Source organism: Myodes glareolus, chromosome 6 (assembly GCF_982192425.1).
Source record: "Myodes glareolus chromosome 6, mMyoGla1.1, whole genome shotgun sequence".
NCBI lineage: Eukaryota > Metazoa > Chordata > Mammalia > Rodentia > Cricetidae > Myodes > Myodes glareolus.
The window spans coordinates 12776196-12792761 of NC_142031.1; the positions used below are offsets into that span (position 1 = coordinate 12776196).

The 16566-nt window shown below is 50.7% G+C and overlaps 1 protein-coding gene across 3 annotated transcripts in view; it reads left to right on the forward strand.

The window, feature by feature from the left end:
- Positions 1 to 16566, forward strand: part of Fhad1 (forkhead associated phosphopeptide binding domain 1) — a 130230-nt gene that overhangs the window by 43352 nt on the left and 70312 nt on the right. For 2 of the 3 annotated variants that reach the window (XM_048426648.3, XM_085690317.2), the window contains exons 7-12: positions 2653 to 2776; positions 4934 to 5064; positions 6903 to 6992; positions 8532 to 8636; positions 13804 to 13911; positions 16191 to 16274. In XM_048426648.3, the coding sequence (XP_048282605.3) occupies positions 2653 to 2776; positions 4934 to 5064; positions 6903 to 6992; positions 8532 to 8636; positions 13804 to 13911; positions 16191 to 16274 (642 nt within the window). The remainder of the gene's footprint in view (positions 1 to 2652; positions 2777 to 4933; positions 5065 to 6902; positions 6993 to 8531; positions 8637 to 13803; positions 13912 to 16190; positions 16275 to 16566) is intronic. The other variant, XM_085690318.2, reaches the window with a different exon arrangement.

Genomic DNA, 16566 nt, shown 5'->3' on the forward strand with positions numbered 1-16566 from the left:
GTCGTACTTGCATGACCACACTCACAGAACTAAAAGCTCAGATGGGACCAGGCATGGCACGGTGGCGCATGCCTTTAGTCCCAGTACTTGGGAGAGGCAGAGGCAGGCAGATCTCCGTGAGTTTGAGACCAACCTGGACTAAGTGAGTTCTAGGACAGCCTGTTCTACTGAGAAATCCTGTCTCGAACAAACAAAAACCTAAGACAGGACCCAGGGTCTTTCCTATGGCAGCAGAGACCAGAGATGGAAGGGACCAGATGTTGGCAGTCCCCACCCCGCAAGTGCAGGCTACACAGTATAGACGCCAGCTCGCTCTCTTGTCTCTCTGTCTCTCTGTCTCTCTGTGTGTGTGTCTCTCTCTCTCTCTCTCTGTGTGTGTGTGTGTGTGTGTGTGTGTGTGTGTGTGTGTGTGAATGTGGTTGTGTGCAGGTGTCTGTGTATGCATGCAGGTGTGTATATATAGAGGCTAGAGACTAAAGATTAAAGCCAGGTATCTGCCCCTGTCCTATTGTGTGATGTTTTATCCTTTTTGCTTTTTTTTTTTAAGAGGCCTACCACCCAGTTCCCAAATAAATCACACAGAGAGACTTGTTCTCAGTTATGAATGCCCAGCCTTAGCTTGGCTTGTTTCTTATCAGCTTTTCTTAACTTGTCCCAGCTACCTTTTCCCTCTGTGTACCTTTCTTTGCTTCTTTCTCTGTGACTGGCTGGGTGACTGGCTAGCTGGCCCCAGGCATTCTTCTCTCCTTGTTCTCTCATGGCTCCTCATTCTTCCTCCTCCCAGATGTCTCCTTCTACTTATCCTCTCTGCCTGCTAACCCTGCCTATCCTTGCTCCTGCCTCACTATTGGCCGTTCATCTCTTTATTAGGACCATCAGGTGTTTTAGACAGATCCAGTAACACAGCTTCACAGAGTTAAACAGATTCAGCATAAGCAAAAGTCACACACCTGAAAGTAATATTCCCCAACACTGTCCCAATTAGATTTATTGAGACAGGGTTTCTCTGCGTAGTCCTGCCTGTCCTAGAACTCCCTTTGTAGACCAGGGTAGCCTCAAATTCAGAGATCCACCTGCCTCCACCTCCTGAGTCCTGAGATTAAAGGTGTGCGCCACCACACCCATCTCAGGAATCTTTTCTCAATAGCTCTCCACTTCTGTTTCTTGACAGGATCCTTAATTAGCCAGAAGGTTATGGTCAAGCTAAACTGGCTGGTCAGTAAGCTTCAGGGGCCACCTGTTCCCACACCAGCTCCCTGGACTGGCGGTTAAATGCACAGACCACTGTAGCAGGCCAATGAGCTTCAGGGACACACCTGTCCCCACCCCCCAGGGCTGGGGTAATGGACACACCACTGAACCAGCCTCTGTCCTCATGCTCACAAAGCTGGCACTTCACCCACTGAGACATCAGCCCCCAGAGCATCCAACACCAGTACCTGTGGTCTGTGATAGATGGGGAGCCAGGCACCTGCAGGCTGAGCTTAAATGAAGCCCCACAGCAGGCCAACTGTGAGACCCTAAGCAGGCCATCCCAGATCTCCTGATCTTGATTTCAAGTGGGAACCATATGGGGACATCTTTTAGCATGCTAAAAGGCTCTGTAGAAGAAACCGGGTCTGTGCCTATGTCTGGAGCACTGGCAAGTGTGTCTGACTTTTGGACATCGCAATTCAACAATGCCATTGACAGAATTCATGTGTAAGAACTACACTATTTAAAAAATATGTCAAAATAATAGTAACATCATGGGCCAGTGAAAGCGTTTTCTCCCAAGCCTTAACTGAAATGAAAAAGAAAATGAAACGTATGCCCTGGCAATGCTGAAGCATGCATGGGCAGCCCATATATGGTGGTTCTGTTGAACTTGTCCATATTGAGTTCCGTGGTCTAATGTTGTTGACAACCAACATTAGATGAGGACAACCAACCAGGTCTCTTCCTCAGGAAGGCACCAGATCTCATTACAAATGGTTGTGAGCCACCATGTGGTTGCTGGGAGTTGAACTCAGGACCTTTGGAAGAGTAGGCAGTACTCTTAACTGCTGAGCCATCTCTCCAGCCTTAACTACCTAAGCTAAATTCCTGGGCCCCACAGGGAGAGAGAGAGAGAGAGAGAGAGAGAGAGAGAGAGAGAGAGAGAGAGAGAGAGAGCCAACTCCTGAAGGTTGTCCTTGGACCTCCACAGATACACTATGGTATGCTCATAACAAACCCCCCAATAAAATTGTTTTTAAAACTCATAGTGTTTTAAACCAGTTTCTGGTTTTGTGTTGGATCCCATCCATAGCTAACCTGGGGGCACACACACAGTCTGTGGGTGGCAGGTTGATCATGTCTTCTAGAGGGCTCTGTGAAATATGCCCATTGTCATCTGAGGAAATTAAGGTTATGACCTGTGCCCTCTCTTGAACTCTGCTCGACATCTAGCCAGTGATGGCTGACGGGAACCCCAGGGCTGGTCTGTTTATGAGAGTTCCAATGACCTAAGGATGCACATTAAAGGACAGATATCCCAGGGCAGCGGCACCTTTGTCAGCCCCAAAACAAGGTCTGGTGATACATCAGAATCTCTGCACAGGTTTGGGAAATACCCCTGCGTCTTGGATCTGGGCCAGCTGCCCTCTGACTATGTGCTGCCTCCTCTCACAGATCAGCGCCCTTCAAAAAGGCTATAGCCAGATGCTGTGTCATACCCTGGCCGAGCGCAACTCAGAAATCACGTCGCTGAAGAATGAAGGCGAGAACTTAAAGAAAGACCACACCATCACATCAGGTGAGCTCTTCTGGAGTCAGGCTTAGGAGACGCTCGCTACCCCACCACTCACTCTTGTGGCCCTGGCAGACATCACCAATCAACCACCGCATTTTGCTCCCTGAATTTGGACAGAGCCTCAGAGTTCTTAACAACCCTCAAGCCGTGCTGTCAGTGACTGGGGGTCTTCCCCAGAAGTGTGCTCACCAGCCAGCTTTAGCCCAGGGACCACCTCAAAGTCAGCCATCCTGTGACCAAAGTCACTCAATATCTGAGTAGACATCATCTGTTAGCTAGCACCCATCTCTTCGGGAGAACAAAGATGCTGAGTGGCCTGGAGCCCTGAGAACCATTTCTTGAATGGGCTCTTGACCCAAGTAAAGACATTTTACCAACTGATCAACTGAGGTACTTTCATGCTGAAGAATATGGTGAGGAGACAGTCAACTCATGAGCCACCTTGCCAGCCACAGGGATTAATTAGCATGGATCCATCCATCCATCCATCCACCCACCCACCCACCCATCTATCCACCCACCCACCCATCCATCCACCCACCCATCCACCCATCCATCCACCCACCCATCCACCCATCCATCCACCCACCCACCCATCCATCCACCCACCCACCCATCCATCCACCCACCCACCCATTCATCCACCCACCCACCCACCCATCCACCCACCCACCCACCTATCCACCCACCCATCCATCCACCCACCCATCCATCCATCCACCCACCCATCCATCCATCCACCCACCCATCCACCCATTCATCCACCCACCCATCCATCCACCCACCCATCCATCCATCCACCCATCCATCCATCCACCCACCCATCCACCCATTCATCCACCCACCCATCCATCCATCCACCCATCCATCCACCCATCCATCCATCCACCCATCCATCCACCCACCCAACCATTCATCCACCCACCCATCCATCCACCCATCCATCCACCCATCCATCCATCCACCCATCCATCCATCCACCCACCCATCCATCCACCCACCCATCCATCCATCCACCCATCCATCCACCCATCCATCCATCCACCCATCCATCCACCCACCCATCCATTCATCCACCCACCCATCCATCCACCCATCCATCCACCCATCCATCCATCCACCCATCCATTCATCCACCCACCCATCCATCCACCCATCCATCCACCCATCCATCCATCCACCCACCCACCCATCCATCCATCCATCCACCCATCCATCCATCCATCCATCCATCCACCCACCCATCCATCCACCCCTATAATACATTTACTGACAACTCCTGGGAGGAGAACCCTGAGCAAGTCATAATCAGTTCCTCTGAGGGTGATGCAATGACAGTCAAATTGGTAAGTAGGCAAGCATGTCTGGGAGACAGAATGATGCTATAAAGAAAACAACACGGGCCAGCATGGTGCTGAAGGGCTGCGGGAATAAGGAAAAGAAGACCACATGTGTCCACAGGAAAAGCCCTATAGGAACAGAGTGCTGTTAGCAGCAGCGTATACAAAGGTCCTGGGGTAGGAACCAGCTAGCTCTGCTGAAGGAGCAACAGGTGAGTCTCAAGGAAAGGAAAATTGAGAGAGAGAGGGTGTCAGAGAAGAAGGCAGAGCCAAATCCCATGGGGAATCCCTTCTAAATGTGCTGGGAAGCCATTGGGGTATTTGAAGCAGAGTGCAGTGTGTTCTCAATACCAGAGAGGATAGAGGCAGTAGGAGAGAGAAAGGGAAGAGTGTCAAGAATTCCGGAACAAAGGTCCAGGGAAGCAGCTCAGTCAGTAAGGTATTTGCAAAGGTACCCAAGTTCGATCCCCAGAACTCGTGTTAAAAGTAGGCACGGTGGTGCACACTGGTAATCCCAGCACAGGGGAGGCAGAGACAGCAGGATCCCTGGGATTCATATAATTGATAGGCTCCGGGCTTGGTGAGAGACCCTATCTCAAAAAACAAACAAAAAAGAGAGTAAGGGAAAGTCAGACATCAATGCTGAGCCAGGCAACCGGCTGGAGAAGCATCTTTCCTCCCCTGGGAAGAGATTCTTTGTGGAAGAAACAGCCGCACAACATGGTCTCAGCCCCATTCCAGCTCCTGGGGTCCTCGGTGGCAGCCATAACAGTAATCCTCGCTGTGTCTTTGGACTCTGCCCTTGCTTTGTTCAAAACAGGGATGGTGACGTCGTTACAGAAAGATGTGTCAGCGCGGAATGAGCAAGTCCAGCAGCTGAAGGAGGAAATAAACCAACTGAAGAATCAGAACAAGGAGAAGGGTCACCAGCTGGAGGCCCTGAGCTCCAGGGTAAGCGTCCAGGTCACGGCTCCTGAGTGCTGTGTGAGGGACCCACACTAGTCATGTGGCACGCCCCTCTTCACTTCTCTTAGCCTTGACTTTGGACAACACAGCTTCCTCCCGCAGCGTGGGGTCCAAGCACATAAGGAGGACTTGCCTGGAAACTAAATCCTAAAATGTTCTCCTCGACAGACCAACATAGAGATTCCCTATGGCTTTTCTTTTCTTTCTAAGAATTCTTTTTAATTACGCTTGTCTGCGCGGGTAGGTGAGTGCAGCACCTGTAGTGACCAGAAGAGGGCGCAAGATCCCCCTGGAGCTGGTGTTAAGTGTTTATGAGCTGCCATGTGGGTGCTAGGAATTGAACCTGGGTCCTCTGAAAGAACAGCCAGTGCTCTTAACCACTGAGCTACCTCTCCAGCCCCCTCCCTGCAGCTTTCCAAAGAACAGTGAGCATGAGGCTCAGAATTACCATCACGTAGCATCTAACTTGTAAGCATGTTCATGATTCATATGGGATATAAGCCTATAATCCTAGCACTTGGGAGGCTAAAGTAGGGAGATCAAGAGTTCAATGCCAGCCTGGGCTATATGAGACTGTTCCCAAAAGATATTGGGGGAGGGGGGAGTCAAAGTACCTATTATGCAAGCGTGAGGACCTTAGTTGGGGTGACTGTCACGTTATCCTCAGGAAACAGAGAACAGACAGGAAGTGAGACTGGGCTGTCCAATCTCAAAGCCCACCCCAGTTGGCACACTTCCACCCAAAAGGTTCCACTTCCCAAAGGTTCTACAACCTTTCAAAACAGTGCCACCAGCTGGGAACCACGTGTTCAAACACACGAGCCAACGGAGGGCATTTCACACTCAAACCACCACATGCAGAACATGGTTTGGAAGGTCCTTAAGCCTTCAGGTTCCCTGATGGGATCCAGCCATGGGCTTTAGAGTGCACTCTGCCCTAGTTTCATTTCTGTTGCTGAGGTAAAATATCTTGACTCCCCCCACAAAGAAAAAGAAAAAAAAAAGCAACTCAGGAAAGAAAGGATTCATCAGATTTATTTGTCTTACAATTCCAGGCTGTAGTTCACACTGAGGGGAAGTCAAAGCAGGGACTTGAAAGACTCGAAGCCTCAGGTCCTTAGTCAAGGGCAGAGAGAGAATGATCCCACAGGCCCTGCTTGCTTGTTGTTGGTTGTTTCCTCCTCTCTCACGCTGTTCAGGACCCCTTGCCTCGGGAGTGGTGCCACCCACAATGGGCTGGGTCTTCCCACATCCGTTAAGAATCACAACAACCACCAGCACCCCATAGGCAGACACACAGGCCAACCCAGGCAGATAATTCCTCACCCTATTCCCAGGCAACTCTAGGAAGGGTCAAGCTGACAGTTAAAACTGAACAGACTCTTATGTGGAATCACTGGGTGGGATAAAGGGCACTTTTTACGCTCCAACTGCCTGCTGCCCCGTCCCCTCCAATGAGAGGGCTGCATTTCCTTCCACTGCCGGGTGGTCACAACCTGAGAAACACCCAGGTGCAGCCCTTAGCGCCACCCCGGTCCCCTTACCCAGCTCTTCAAAGATGGGCTTTTCTCGTGATGCGGATTGCCAGCTTCTGAAAAGTGAATTGAGATCTCAGACCTTCAGAGAGGCAGGAACCCGGAGCCCCTGCCGCATCTGTGTTCCTGTCAAATACCAGCTGTCCCCCGGCTCAACGTGGGTGTGCGGTTGGAGTGGAGCAGCACAGAGCGCTCTTGGGCCGGCTGGGGCCCTGGGAACGCCCCTCCCCCAGACACCTCCACGTCTCCAGCCTTGGCCTCTTCCTTTGCTGTCCTCTCTCTCCTCAGTGTTCCGCGCTGAAAGAAGAGCTAAGGAAGGAAGAGGCCCAGAGGGAGAGCAGGGAGGCTCAGGAGAAAGAGCTGAAATTCTGCCGAAGCGTGAGTTGACTGTCCTCGTCGGTGAGCACACCTCTGAGAGACTGACCTTGGCGTTTTTGACGGGACCCCCGGCCCTCCCCAGAGTATAAGGTTCTGGCTGTGTGCTGTTTGGAGGAAGTCATAGAGCTCTCTCCAGGCTTCCCTGGCCAGTTGACTCTGTCTTTCTCAGAGCAGGGACAAGGATGGGGACAGGAGGTCACACCTGCTGCTGTCCTAGAAGTCTATTCAGGTTCCCGGCCCTGGACCTATGTTTACCTAAGTCCAAGTTGCGCCATCTTAAATGTGGTTGCAGCCACGGGCAGGCAGTGTTGCAAACAGGAGTGTCTTCTGTGGTTTTAACGGCAGAGACTTTATGACACTCGGGGAGAATGAAAGAAAGAGAAAGGCTATCATTTGCCTTAGAGAGAAGGCAACCAGCAGAATGTAACTGTGGAAGGGCTGGGAGGCGGCTCTACAAGGAAGAACGCTCTTGCGGAGGACCTGAGTTCGCTTTCCAGCACCCTTACTGTGGGACTGACAGCCACCTGTGACTCCAGTCCCAGGGTATATGATGCCCTCTCCTGGCTTCAAAGGGCACCCACACTCATGTACACCTACACACACACACACACAGACACTTAAAAATAAACCTTTAAAAAACTGCAATGAAAATATGCTTATATCTTTTATCTCACTGGCTGGCCAAATAGCTTCCATTCTCCAGGAGGAGATGTGTGTGCTCTTCCAGGTCCTGAGGACAACTTTCCCTTTGCCTCAAATATAGTAATAATAATAATAATAATAATAATAATAATAATAATACAATCTATACTATTCTATACTTCAAATAAGCCTTATCTTAGTCGATTTAAAAATACAAAGTAGTGATGATTCTAATGAGTTAATGGGTATCTTACGTACTAAATCCAGGATTTGTGCTGGTTATTTATTGTTTTTCCCCATTTTCCACATGCCTGTGGCACGCATGTGTGTAGACACACATGTGGGGAGAGGTGTACACGTGTGTGTGCACACGTGAGCGTATGGAAACCCGGGTTGATGTAATCCTCCATCATTCTTCCACCACTGAGGCAGGACTCTCCATCAAACCCAGAGCTCCCCATATGACTCTTATCCCTAGCCAGTTTGCTCTGGATTTGATTGAGAGACTCTGTCCCTACCTTCTGCTGCTGGATTACAGGCCGGCTACCGCACCCATCAACTTTTTATTTGCCTGCTAGGGATCCGAACCCCAGACCCCAGGCTTGCACAGCAAATAATCAGTCACTGAGCCGTTCTTCCAAACCCTTCTGCTGATTTTCCCCCCAAAGAAACTCTTCCTTCATTAAGTACTCTGAATATACTAACTGGAGAGGAAACAGTCTGCTTTGCCTGCAGATATAGAGCTGTGAAGGAATTTACCTGGAACGGGGCAAGGATCCTTCCTTAACGAGCTCCAGGAATAAGGGAGTCCCGAGGAAGAGGAGCCTTCCATTTAGGAGGTAACTCTTGCCACGCCTAGGGAAACTTGACTTCTCTGCGGTTGAATTTTATTTTCAGCAAATGGAAGACATGGAGAAAGAAGTGAAGAAGCTCAGAGAGGAGCTGAAGAAGAACTGTTCCAATCAGAACACCATCTCCAAGATCATGCGAGAAAGGAGCAAGGTGCGTGGTTCATGGAAGTTTGCGTCCCCCGTCCCGCTCCACCCGCACAGCGTCCCCGTGTGGCCGATGCTGGTATCTGCGGCTGCTCGCGGATGGGAGCGGGTAACAGGGAGTCCCGCAGGATAAAATGGTTCCCGGTTTATCTCAGTGAGGCTCACCCCCCACCTGCAGATCCTAGTAGGTCTCAAGTTGCTTTCCTGTCCCGGGAAATGTGGCATCCGTTTCAGTGGGCGACAGCCACACAGGACTATCTAGTTTTTAAATTAACTGAAAGTAAAGTAAAATAAAATTCAGGGCTGGGGAGATGGCTCGGTGGGGAAACTGGCTGTTATGCAAGCATGGAAATCTGAGTTTAGATCCCCAGGACCCATGTAAAAGCCATAAGGGGTAGCGCATAGCTGTAATAATTCCAGCACTGGGGCGGATGGAGGTGAGCAGACCCCAGGGGCCCTCTAACCAATCTGGAAGAATCCAGGTTCAATGAATGACACTGTCAAAACAAGAAAAGGGGAGAATGATAAAGACACCCAGAATCAGCCCAAATCGCAGGGTCCCACCGCTAGCCGAGGAGCTATTGGCAATTGAAGGCTGGGGGATTAGAGCCAGCTTTCTTCAAGGATGCAGGCCCTGGGTTCATGGCCCCGCAGCCATGCATATATTTGCAGAGTTAACCAGACTCAGAGGGTTTTTCAAAAGAGCAGATAAAGTCGGGAGGGAAAAGAGCAGAGCCTGGGAAGATGGTTCAGTGACTGAGGGCACCGGCTGCCCTGGCAGAGGATCCGGCTGCAGTTCCCAGCACCCACGTGGCGCTCACAGCCATCTGTAACTCCAGTTCCAAGGGATCCAACACCTCTTGTGAATTCTGCAGGCACTAGGCGTGCACAGGAAAACACTCACATACATAAAATAAGAAAAAGGATAAAGGAAAGTGGGGGTTGGAGAGAAATTCACACAATAAAAAGAAACTGTATTTGGAAAGGAAAAAAGGACACCTCTGGCATACACACACACACACACACACACACTTGCGTGCATATGAGTCCCTTGGAAGCCAGAAGAAGTGTCAGGTCCCCTGGGTTGGAGTTACAGGTGGTGGTGAGCTGCCTGATGTGTCTGCTGAGACCCAGGTCACCAGGCCCTTCAGGTACTTGCACTCATATGCACGTGTGCACATGCACGTGCGTGCACACGTGCGCACACACACACGTAAAGATAAAATTAATAACTTTTAAACGACAGTGACCAGAAAAACTATCTGTAAAATTTGTCCCCAAAAACGTGTCCAGGTAAAAACAATTCCAAGACAATGAAAACAGAAACATTTAGAAACATGCCGAGTCACTGGCTCAATGAACTTCACTATGCAGAAGACCTTTTCAGTGAAAATTGGTTGACTTTGGCTTTGCTCTTCATCAAAGTCATTGTCATCACAGTAGCAGAGCCAAGCTGCTTTCTGGACCATACGTTTTCCTCTAAATGAGGCTTTCGCTGCACCCCACAGTTCTAGGATGTTTTCCATTGTTACTCAGAACCCAGTCTTTTCCAATGGCATATGGGATATTTGGGGTTATTTTCTAATATCTAAATATATGAGGATTTCTTGGCTGTCTATTGGTTATTGGCTTCTAGGCTGATCACATTGTGTACAGAGGTCTTTCTCAGGGTGGCTTTAGCCTCTGGTATTGCCTGAGGCTCTCTTTTTTGTTTGTTTTGTTTTGTTTTCGAGACAGGGTTTCTCTGTGTAGCCTTTAAAACCTGTCCTGGAACTCGCCCTGTAGACCAGGCTGGCCTCGAACTCACAGAGATCTGCCTGCCTCTGCCTCCCCAGGGCTGGGGTTAAAGGCGAGCACCATCATGCTCACCTCTCGATTGACCGTTTTCCCTGGTTTGTTTTCCCCTGTATTCACTTGGCGTTTTCTCACTTGGCTCCCCTTCAGGTAAGAACAGCACAGAAGTTACTGTGTCTTTCCACAGTCCAATGTTGCCTGAGTTTTAACTCTTTGGGTATCTTTCCTCAGTTATTCTAAACATGTACTTTCACCTTCTCAAAACCCAGTGTCCGTGGGTGGTTTCGCCCCACTCCTGGATGCCGCAAAGGCTACCAACATCACCTCTTTAGCACCACTGGTACCTGGACATCCCTCCATACACTGACATCCCAAGTGCTTTTGCACACTCTGTGTTCACACCCACCTGCATCCCTGGGTAACCATCCAGGGCCCTTTCTCTTCTGCTTAAAACAATATATCCTCAAGGATTTGGGCTCGATTGATGACAGAGTCTCTCAGGAGTGCATGCGTGTGGTACGTGTGTGTGTGTGTGTGTGTGTGTGTGTGTGTGCGCGCTCGCGCGCGCGTGCATGTGTTCTGTGTGTGCTTTGGTGTGTGTGTGTTCGATGTGCGAATGCATATGTATTATCCCTCATTCTGGGAACATATTTTGACTGTGCGCTGACTTCTCGGTTGACAGTGATTTTCTGTCTATAGTCTATTGTCTCCTGACTGTAAGTCTAACTATCACATAATTACTATTACTGTGGGATGGTTATTATGTAACCAGTCTTCCCTTGCTGTTTTTTGAGATTCCCTTTCCCTTTGGCTCACAGCTAGCGTACAACAACTTTTCCTGGGTGAACGCCTCTTCCTTACTCTGTTCCCATTCCTATGGGCTTCTTGCATCTTAGACTTGGTGGCTTTATTTGTTTTGTTTTGTGATTAAGTTCGGTGTTGGGGCTGTGTACTGAACGCAGAGAGGAGCACCTGGAGGGTCTGACCCAGGCATTGGCCATGCTGGGTTTGTGACTAGTCACGACCATGGTGACAATGTTGCCTCTGGTGTTGCAACAGGCATCCTGCCTTTTCACTCAGCCCACTCTCAGGTCTGGAAACCGTCCTGTCCATGTGCCGGATGAGGGAGTGAGGGCTGAGGAGGCATCTCGGAGCAGAATTGCTCATGTGAAATCGTGCACTCAGTAAGGGACAAAAAAAACCAAGCCAGCAGCCCCATCTAGGTGACTCATCCATATGGCACAGCCACTAGCCATGTGTGATGATTGAAACTGAAATCAAATTCGTTTTAAAATCCAACCTCTCCATACTCATACTTAAAAATAAAATGTTATTTTTAAATTCAATTGAAAGTCCACGTCCTCCACTGAGCAAGGATGTATTCATTGTTCCTAATCACATGTCACGTATATCCAGACATGGCCAGTGGCCACGGCATCAGGCAACCTGGGTCATCCAGGCCTCATGGAAGGAAGCTGCTTCAGACACATCTGGGTGACTGTCAGCAGTACCCTGAAGAATGCACTAGAAGGAACATAAATCTCAGGTCAAAAGTCCCCAGTGCCCAGCCTATATCTGTGGTCAGGGTAGGGTCCTGATAAGTCTCTGTGGACTAAATGCCCCTCTAAATACCTTCTCTGTGCCAGTGTGGAGGGACAGGGCAGGCAGGACACTCGCGGGCCAGGGCAGAATTGCACTGTGGCTGAGGCCGCTCTGGGGTTTTGAGCTGGGGAGTAGGAAGGAGACCACTGGGTTGAGGGCTCCAGAACAGATCCAAGGCCAAGCACGGCTGTCCAGATTTCTTAGACCGAGGAAGACCTGCAGGGAAAGCCATGACGACCTAAGCTATAAGGTGTCTGCTCAAGCAACCTCGGTCTAAGAGGCTCTTCGCCGTCCCACGGAGCTCTGAAGAAAGTTCTGAAGAGTTCTGGGTGTTGTTATGCCCAAATCCACGAAGTCCCCCCAAAACCAACAAGTAGACTAAGTCCTGTATGTAAAAGCAAAGAGCCTTTATTTTATGCAAGTTTACAAACTCGCTCTCTCCATGTGTCAAACATACTGGAATAAATGGAAAGCCCCAAACTCAGTTAGAGTTGGGCTTTTGTAGTGGTGGGGATGAGGGGTTTCTGAGGCTCAGGACTCCTGATTGACTGACATTTGTCTAGGGGTGTCCTGGTGAGTGTGCTGGCAGGTGATCCTATCTACAACGGTTGGAACGTTAGGCATTTCTTTGGATGGTCTGTTCTTGGGTGGTGCTCAGGTAATCTTAGTTTATGGTTCTTCCTGAAACCAGGTATTGTTTCAGAGTAAACTACTGAGACTCGGGCCTCCATTAAACTTATGGCTGTGTCCTACTCTGGCAGGTGATAATAGTTGAAAGTAAAGAACTTCCTTTGGGTGATCTGTTCATATTTAGCTTATCATGGCTGGCTCCTACAGGTGTATGATATCTTTGCACCCCCCTCCAGACCCCAATAAGAGGCTCGTGTGACTGTGTCAGCATGAAACCTTTGAGGAGCAACCCCCATCACACCCCCCGACTCCCTGCCCCTCCAGTCCACGCTAGAGCTGAGGTCCTCGTGGAAGGGGAAGGGATATGTCAGAAAGAGGAAGAGCTGATGTGGGAGAGGTCAAGAGAGGGTAGCGAGGAATAAGTGTGTTAACATGCCATCAAGAAGCCCATTCTACCTAATTAACATCTACTAATTTGAAAAAGGTTGTTTGGAGATGCCGCCGTGCCCCACAATGGCCAGCAGAGAGCAGCATTGAGCACACTCAGGCATACAAGGTGGGAATAAGTCGCCAGGCTCTGGTCCCCATCCCTTTTAAACTGCTTCTGCAAGTTCCAGCTTTCAAAGTCTTGCTTGGCTAGCCTCGTGCGGTCCCCACTGGTGATGTGGCCAGGAGAGCATATCTAATAACAATATTTACCAAGCCTGTTGTGGACAGGTCACTTGAGATGGCAGAATAATGGCGGCTTATCTTCCAGTTTTGTAAGAGACAGCAAACCCTAACACAACATGGAGACCCCTTAGGACATACCACGGCTACTCCAAACACCTAACCCCATAGTAACTCTTCGAGGCAGCCCTGGTTACACCCCCTTCCCCTACCCCACGGAACACTGAGTCACAGACCCAGCAAAATAACTCTCTGAAGTCACATGACTTATTCGGAGCTGCCCTTGGATTCAAGCCTGAGGTAGGATTAGCCTGGCTGAGCCCAAGGGAGCTAAGCCTGGTCCTTGGCCCCAGGGTACGGTGCCTTGTAAGCCTGCTTCTGCACCGTACTCCCTTTTGACCCCCGCCGCAAGGGGTCTCCCCAGACTGCCTCGGGACCGCATTAGCAGCGGACGGCACACACCTTCATCATCCTTTCAGGTTGAAGAGAAGCTTCAGGAAGATTCCAGAAGGAAATTGCTTCAGCTGCAAGAAATGGGGAACAGAGAGAACCTCATTAAAATCAATTTGGAAAGGGCAGTAGGCCAGGTAGGAGTGCCCCGTAGCCCTCCTTGTTGGGCCATGTGCCCCCGGGGGTCTCCTACACCCAGGCAGCCAATTTTGGTGTCAGGGTGGGGTGGGGTGGAGTGTGATGCCTAAGGCCAGAAGATGGCGCCATACCATCCTTCTTCTCCCGCTGGGCAGCTCTCACTCCAATAGTGTGCTGTGACCCAAGACCCTGGCCAGCCAACCCTGCCCATGGTCCCCTGGTCCCATATCCACCACTCCCACCCCACCCCCTCTTCCTCTCTGGGATGTTTCTAGAACTTTCTCCCGCTATTTTCTGTTGCTGGCATTTATTTATTCTGGTCTTTTTTCCCCCAGGGAACCCCAGCAGATTCACAGTGACCTTAAGGAAATACCTTTTTTTTTTTTTAAGTAAGCCCTGAGTATCCAAAGTCCCCACCAGACAGAGAAGATCCTGGGCAGGATAGTGACAGAGTCCCTGGCCAGCTGGGCAGGAAAGGCCAGCTTCCACTGCTCTGGTCCAAGACAGCCAATCGGCCTTCACGGCACAGAGTCCCACTGTGAAAGACACAAAATGCCCCCAAGACTTTACCAAGGGACTGGGAGAGCCAATGTAAAGCCACGAGCAGAAACCTAAGCCACCCAGGACAGCCATCCAGAATTCTCTGTGGGAAACTCTCCTGATGCCCCACCTGGCTCAAGACTCGTTTTGTATTCCCATGGTTTTGTGTTTCCGTGTCTGGGAGAAGGGTCTACTGTAGGGCTTAGCGGGGTCTCAGAAGGGCTCCAAGCCACCCCCAAAAGGCTAAGAACCATAATTCTAGAGCACCCAGCACCAAGTCCACAATGATTTCTATTTCCTACCATCCAGACTGTAACCAGGTTTGGTCCCCACACTCGGGACACAGAGGCATACTCCATTAGATGGTGCTAATCACTGGACAGTCGTTAGAGGCCCTCATCAAATAACCCATCACATCTGCAGTTCCTCCATTCAGTCCTCAGTCCCTTGTCCCATCACCCAGACTTGCCAGTCTGTGTCCCTGAGCTGCCCCCTCAGCTCCCCCTACAAAATACACCTGATGTGAGGGCATGGCCTGTGCCCCTTGCCTGAAGGCCTTCATTTCCGCTCCAAGCTGGGTCACACAGAGGGTCCTGAGACTGCTCCACGCACAGACTGCAGAGCGAGGGAATCAGCCTTTCTCCTCCCTCCTTCTGGCCTTCTCGCTATCCCTTTACCTCAAGGCCCTGCCCAGCTGACATCGCCTCAGCCCAGCCTAGTGTCAGCAGCACCCAGCATGCCACCTGAGCTCCTGTCACCTCCCACTGTGGGCACTCATCCCCACAAACAGTCCCTCCAGCGACACCAGGGGCCCTGCATTCAGGGCGTCCTCACCTCACCAACTTCCTGACCAGCTTGGCCCCTCCTTGGGCCAGGAGAGCTTGCAGCTCCTGGCTTGGAGGTCTTTGGTACTGTCACCATGTCTGGTTCCCTGGAGTCCAGAGGTCTATGAGCACCTTCACTCTGGCTTCATCTGGTGGCCCTCCTAGGGATGGATGGATGTTAGTCATTAATGCCCACATCTGTCCACACAGCTGTAGGTCATGGGCTGCTGTGGGAGTAAATTCTTAGCTTCTTAGCCTCTGCCTCCTGACAGAGTCTGGGGAACATTAGAATTGGGGTTCTCCAGGCTCTGACTTGACACACAGGGTGATCTGATCCCCTTCACCTGAAGCTGAAAACTCCAGCCCACGGGAGGCACTGGGTACCATCTAATAGGCCTGACCTGTATGTTTCCATGTCCCGGCGCCCAGCAAACACCCACTGAGGGCCCACTCCCTGCCTGCACGGTGCTGACTCAGGGGGCATAAAAATGAATTACAATGGACAGAGGCTTTGGGACGGTTGACGTCCAACGCCCCGGGAGGCAGAAGTTGCTTTCTCCTCTCCCATCGCCAATGCTGGTTACAGACGTATTTGGACTGCAGCCTCTGTGGTTATTTCATAGCCTAGCAATTATGAGAAAGCACTCCTGGGTCCAGGCTTCCCGCTGGATAAGAGCAAGGGGCTCTTTGGAGGGCGCGGACGTATGCACAGGGACCGGGTGCCTGGGTCGGGCCGGGCACTCAGGAATACTTGCAGCCAGCTCTGTTCTGTCTATGGCTCCGCAGCCCAGTGCTTCAGAGCCCTGAATGGTGTTCAGTGGTGTGGCCTGGACCCAGAGGTGGAGACGCCATCGCAGCCTCGCCTCTGTCCCCACAGCCCCTCCCCCTGACCTGTCACCCTCTTTGTTCCACAGCTGGAGCACTTCAGAAGCCAGGTCATCAAAGCCACTTTCGGAAAGACAAAGCCGTTCCGTGACAAGCCCGTCACCGACCAGCAGGTTCGTGTGGCTCTCCGGCCACGTGACTCCTTCGCTTCTGTCTCGGGGGATCTGGATGCCAGACCCTGAGAGCATATGCTTCTGTTTTTGTTAGTGACACATATTTCTTCACACTGTTGCTACACCACAGAGATTTGTTTTGATTTTAGGGGATTTCCTGGCTTTTGAAGTGAAAACTGGTTAAAACTCCCTCGAAATGTTAACTCGTGGAAATCAAGTCCAGGCCAGGCAGACTCGCGTCTGGTCACCAGACATACTGATGCCCTGTGAGCGGAGGGGTGGCCTGGCTTCA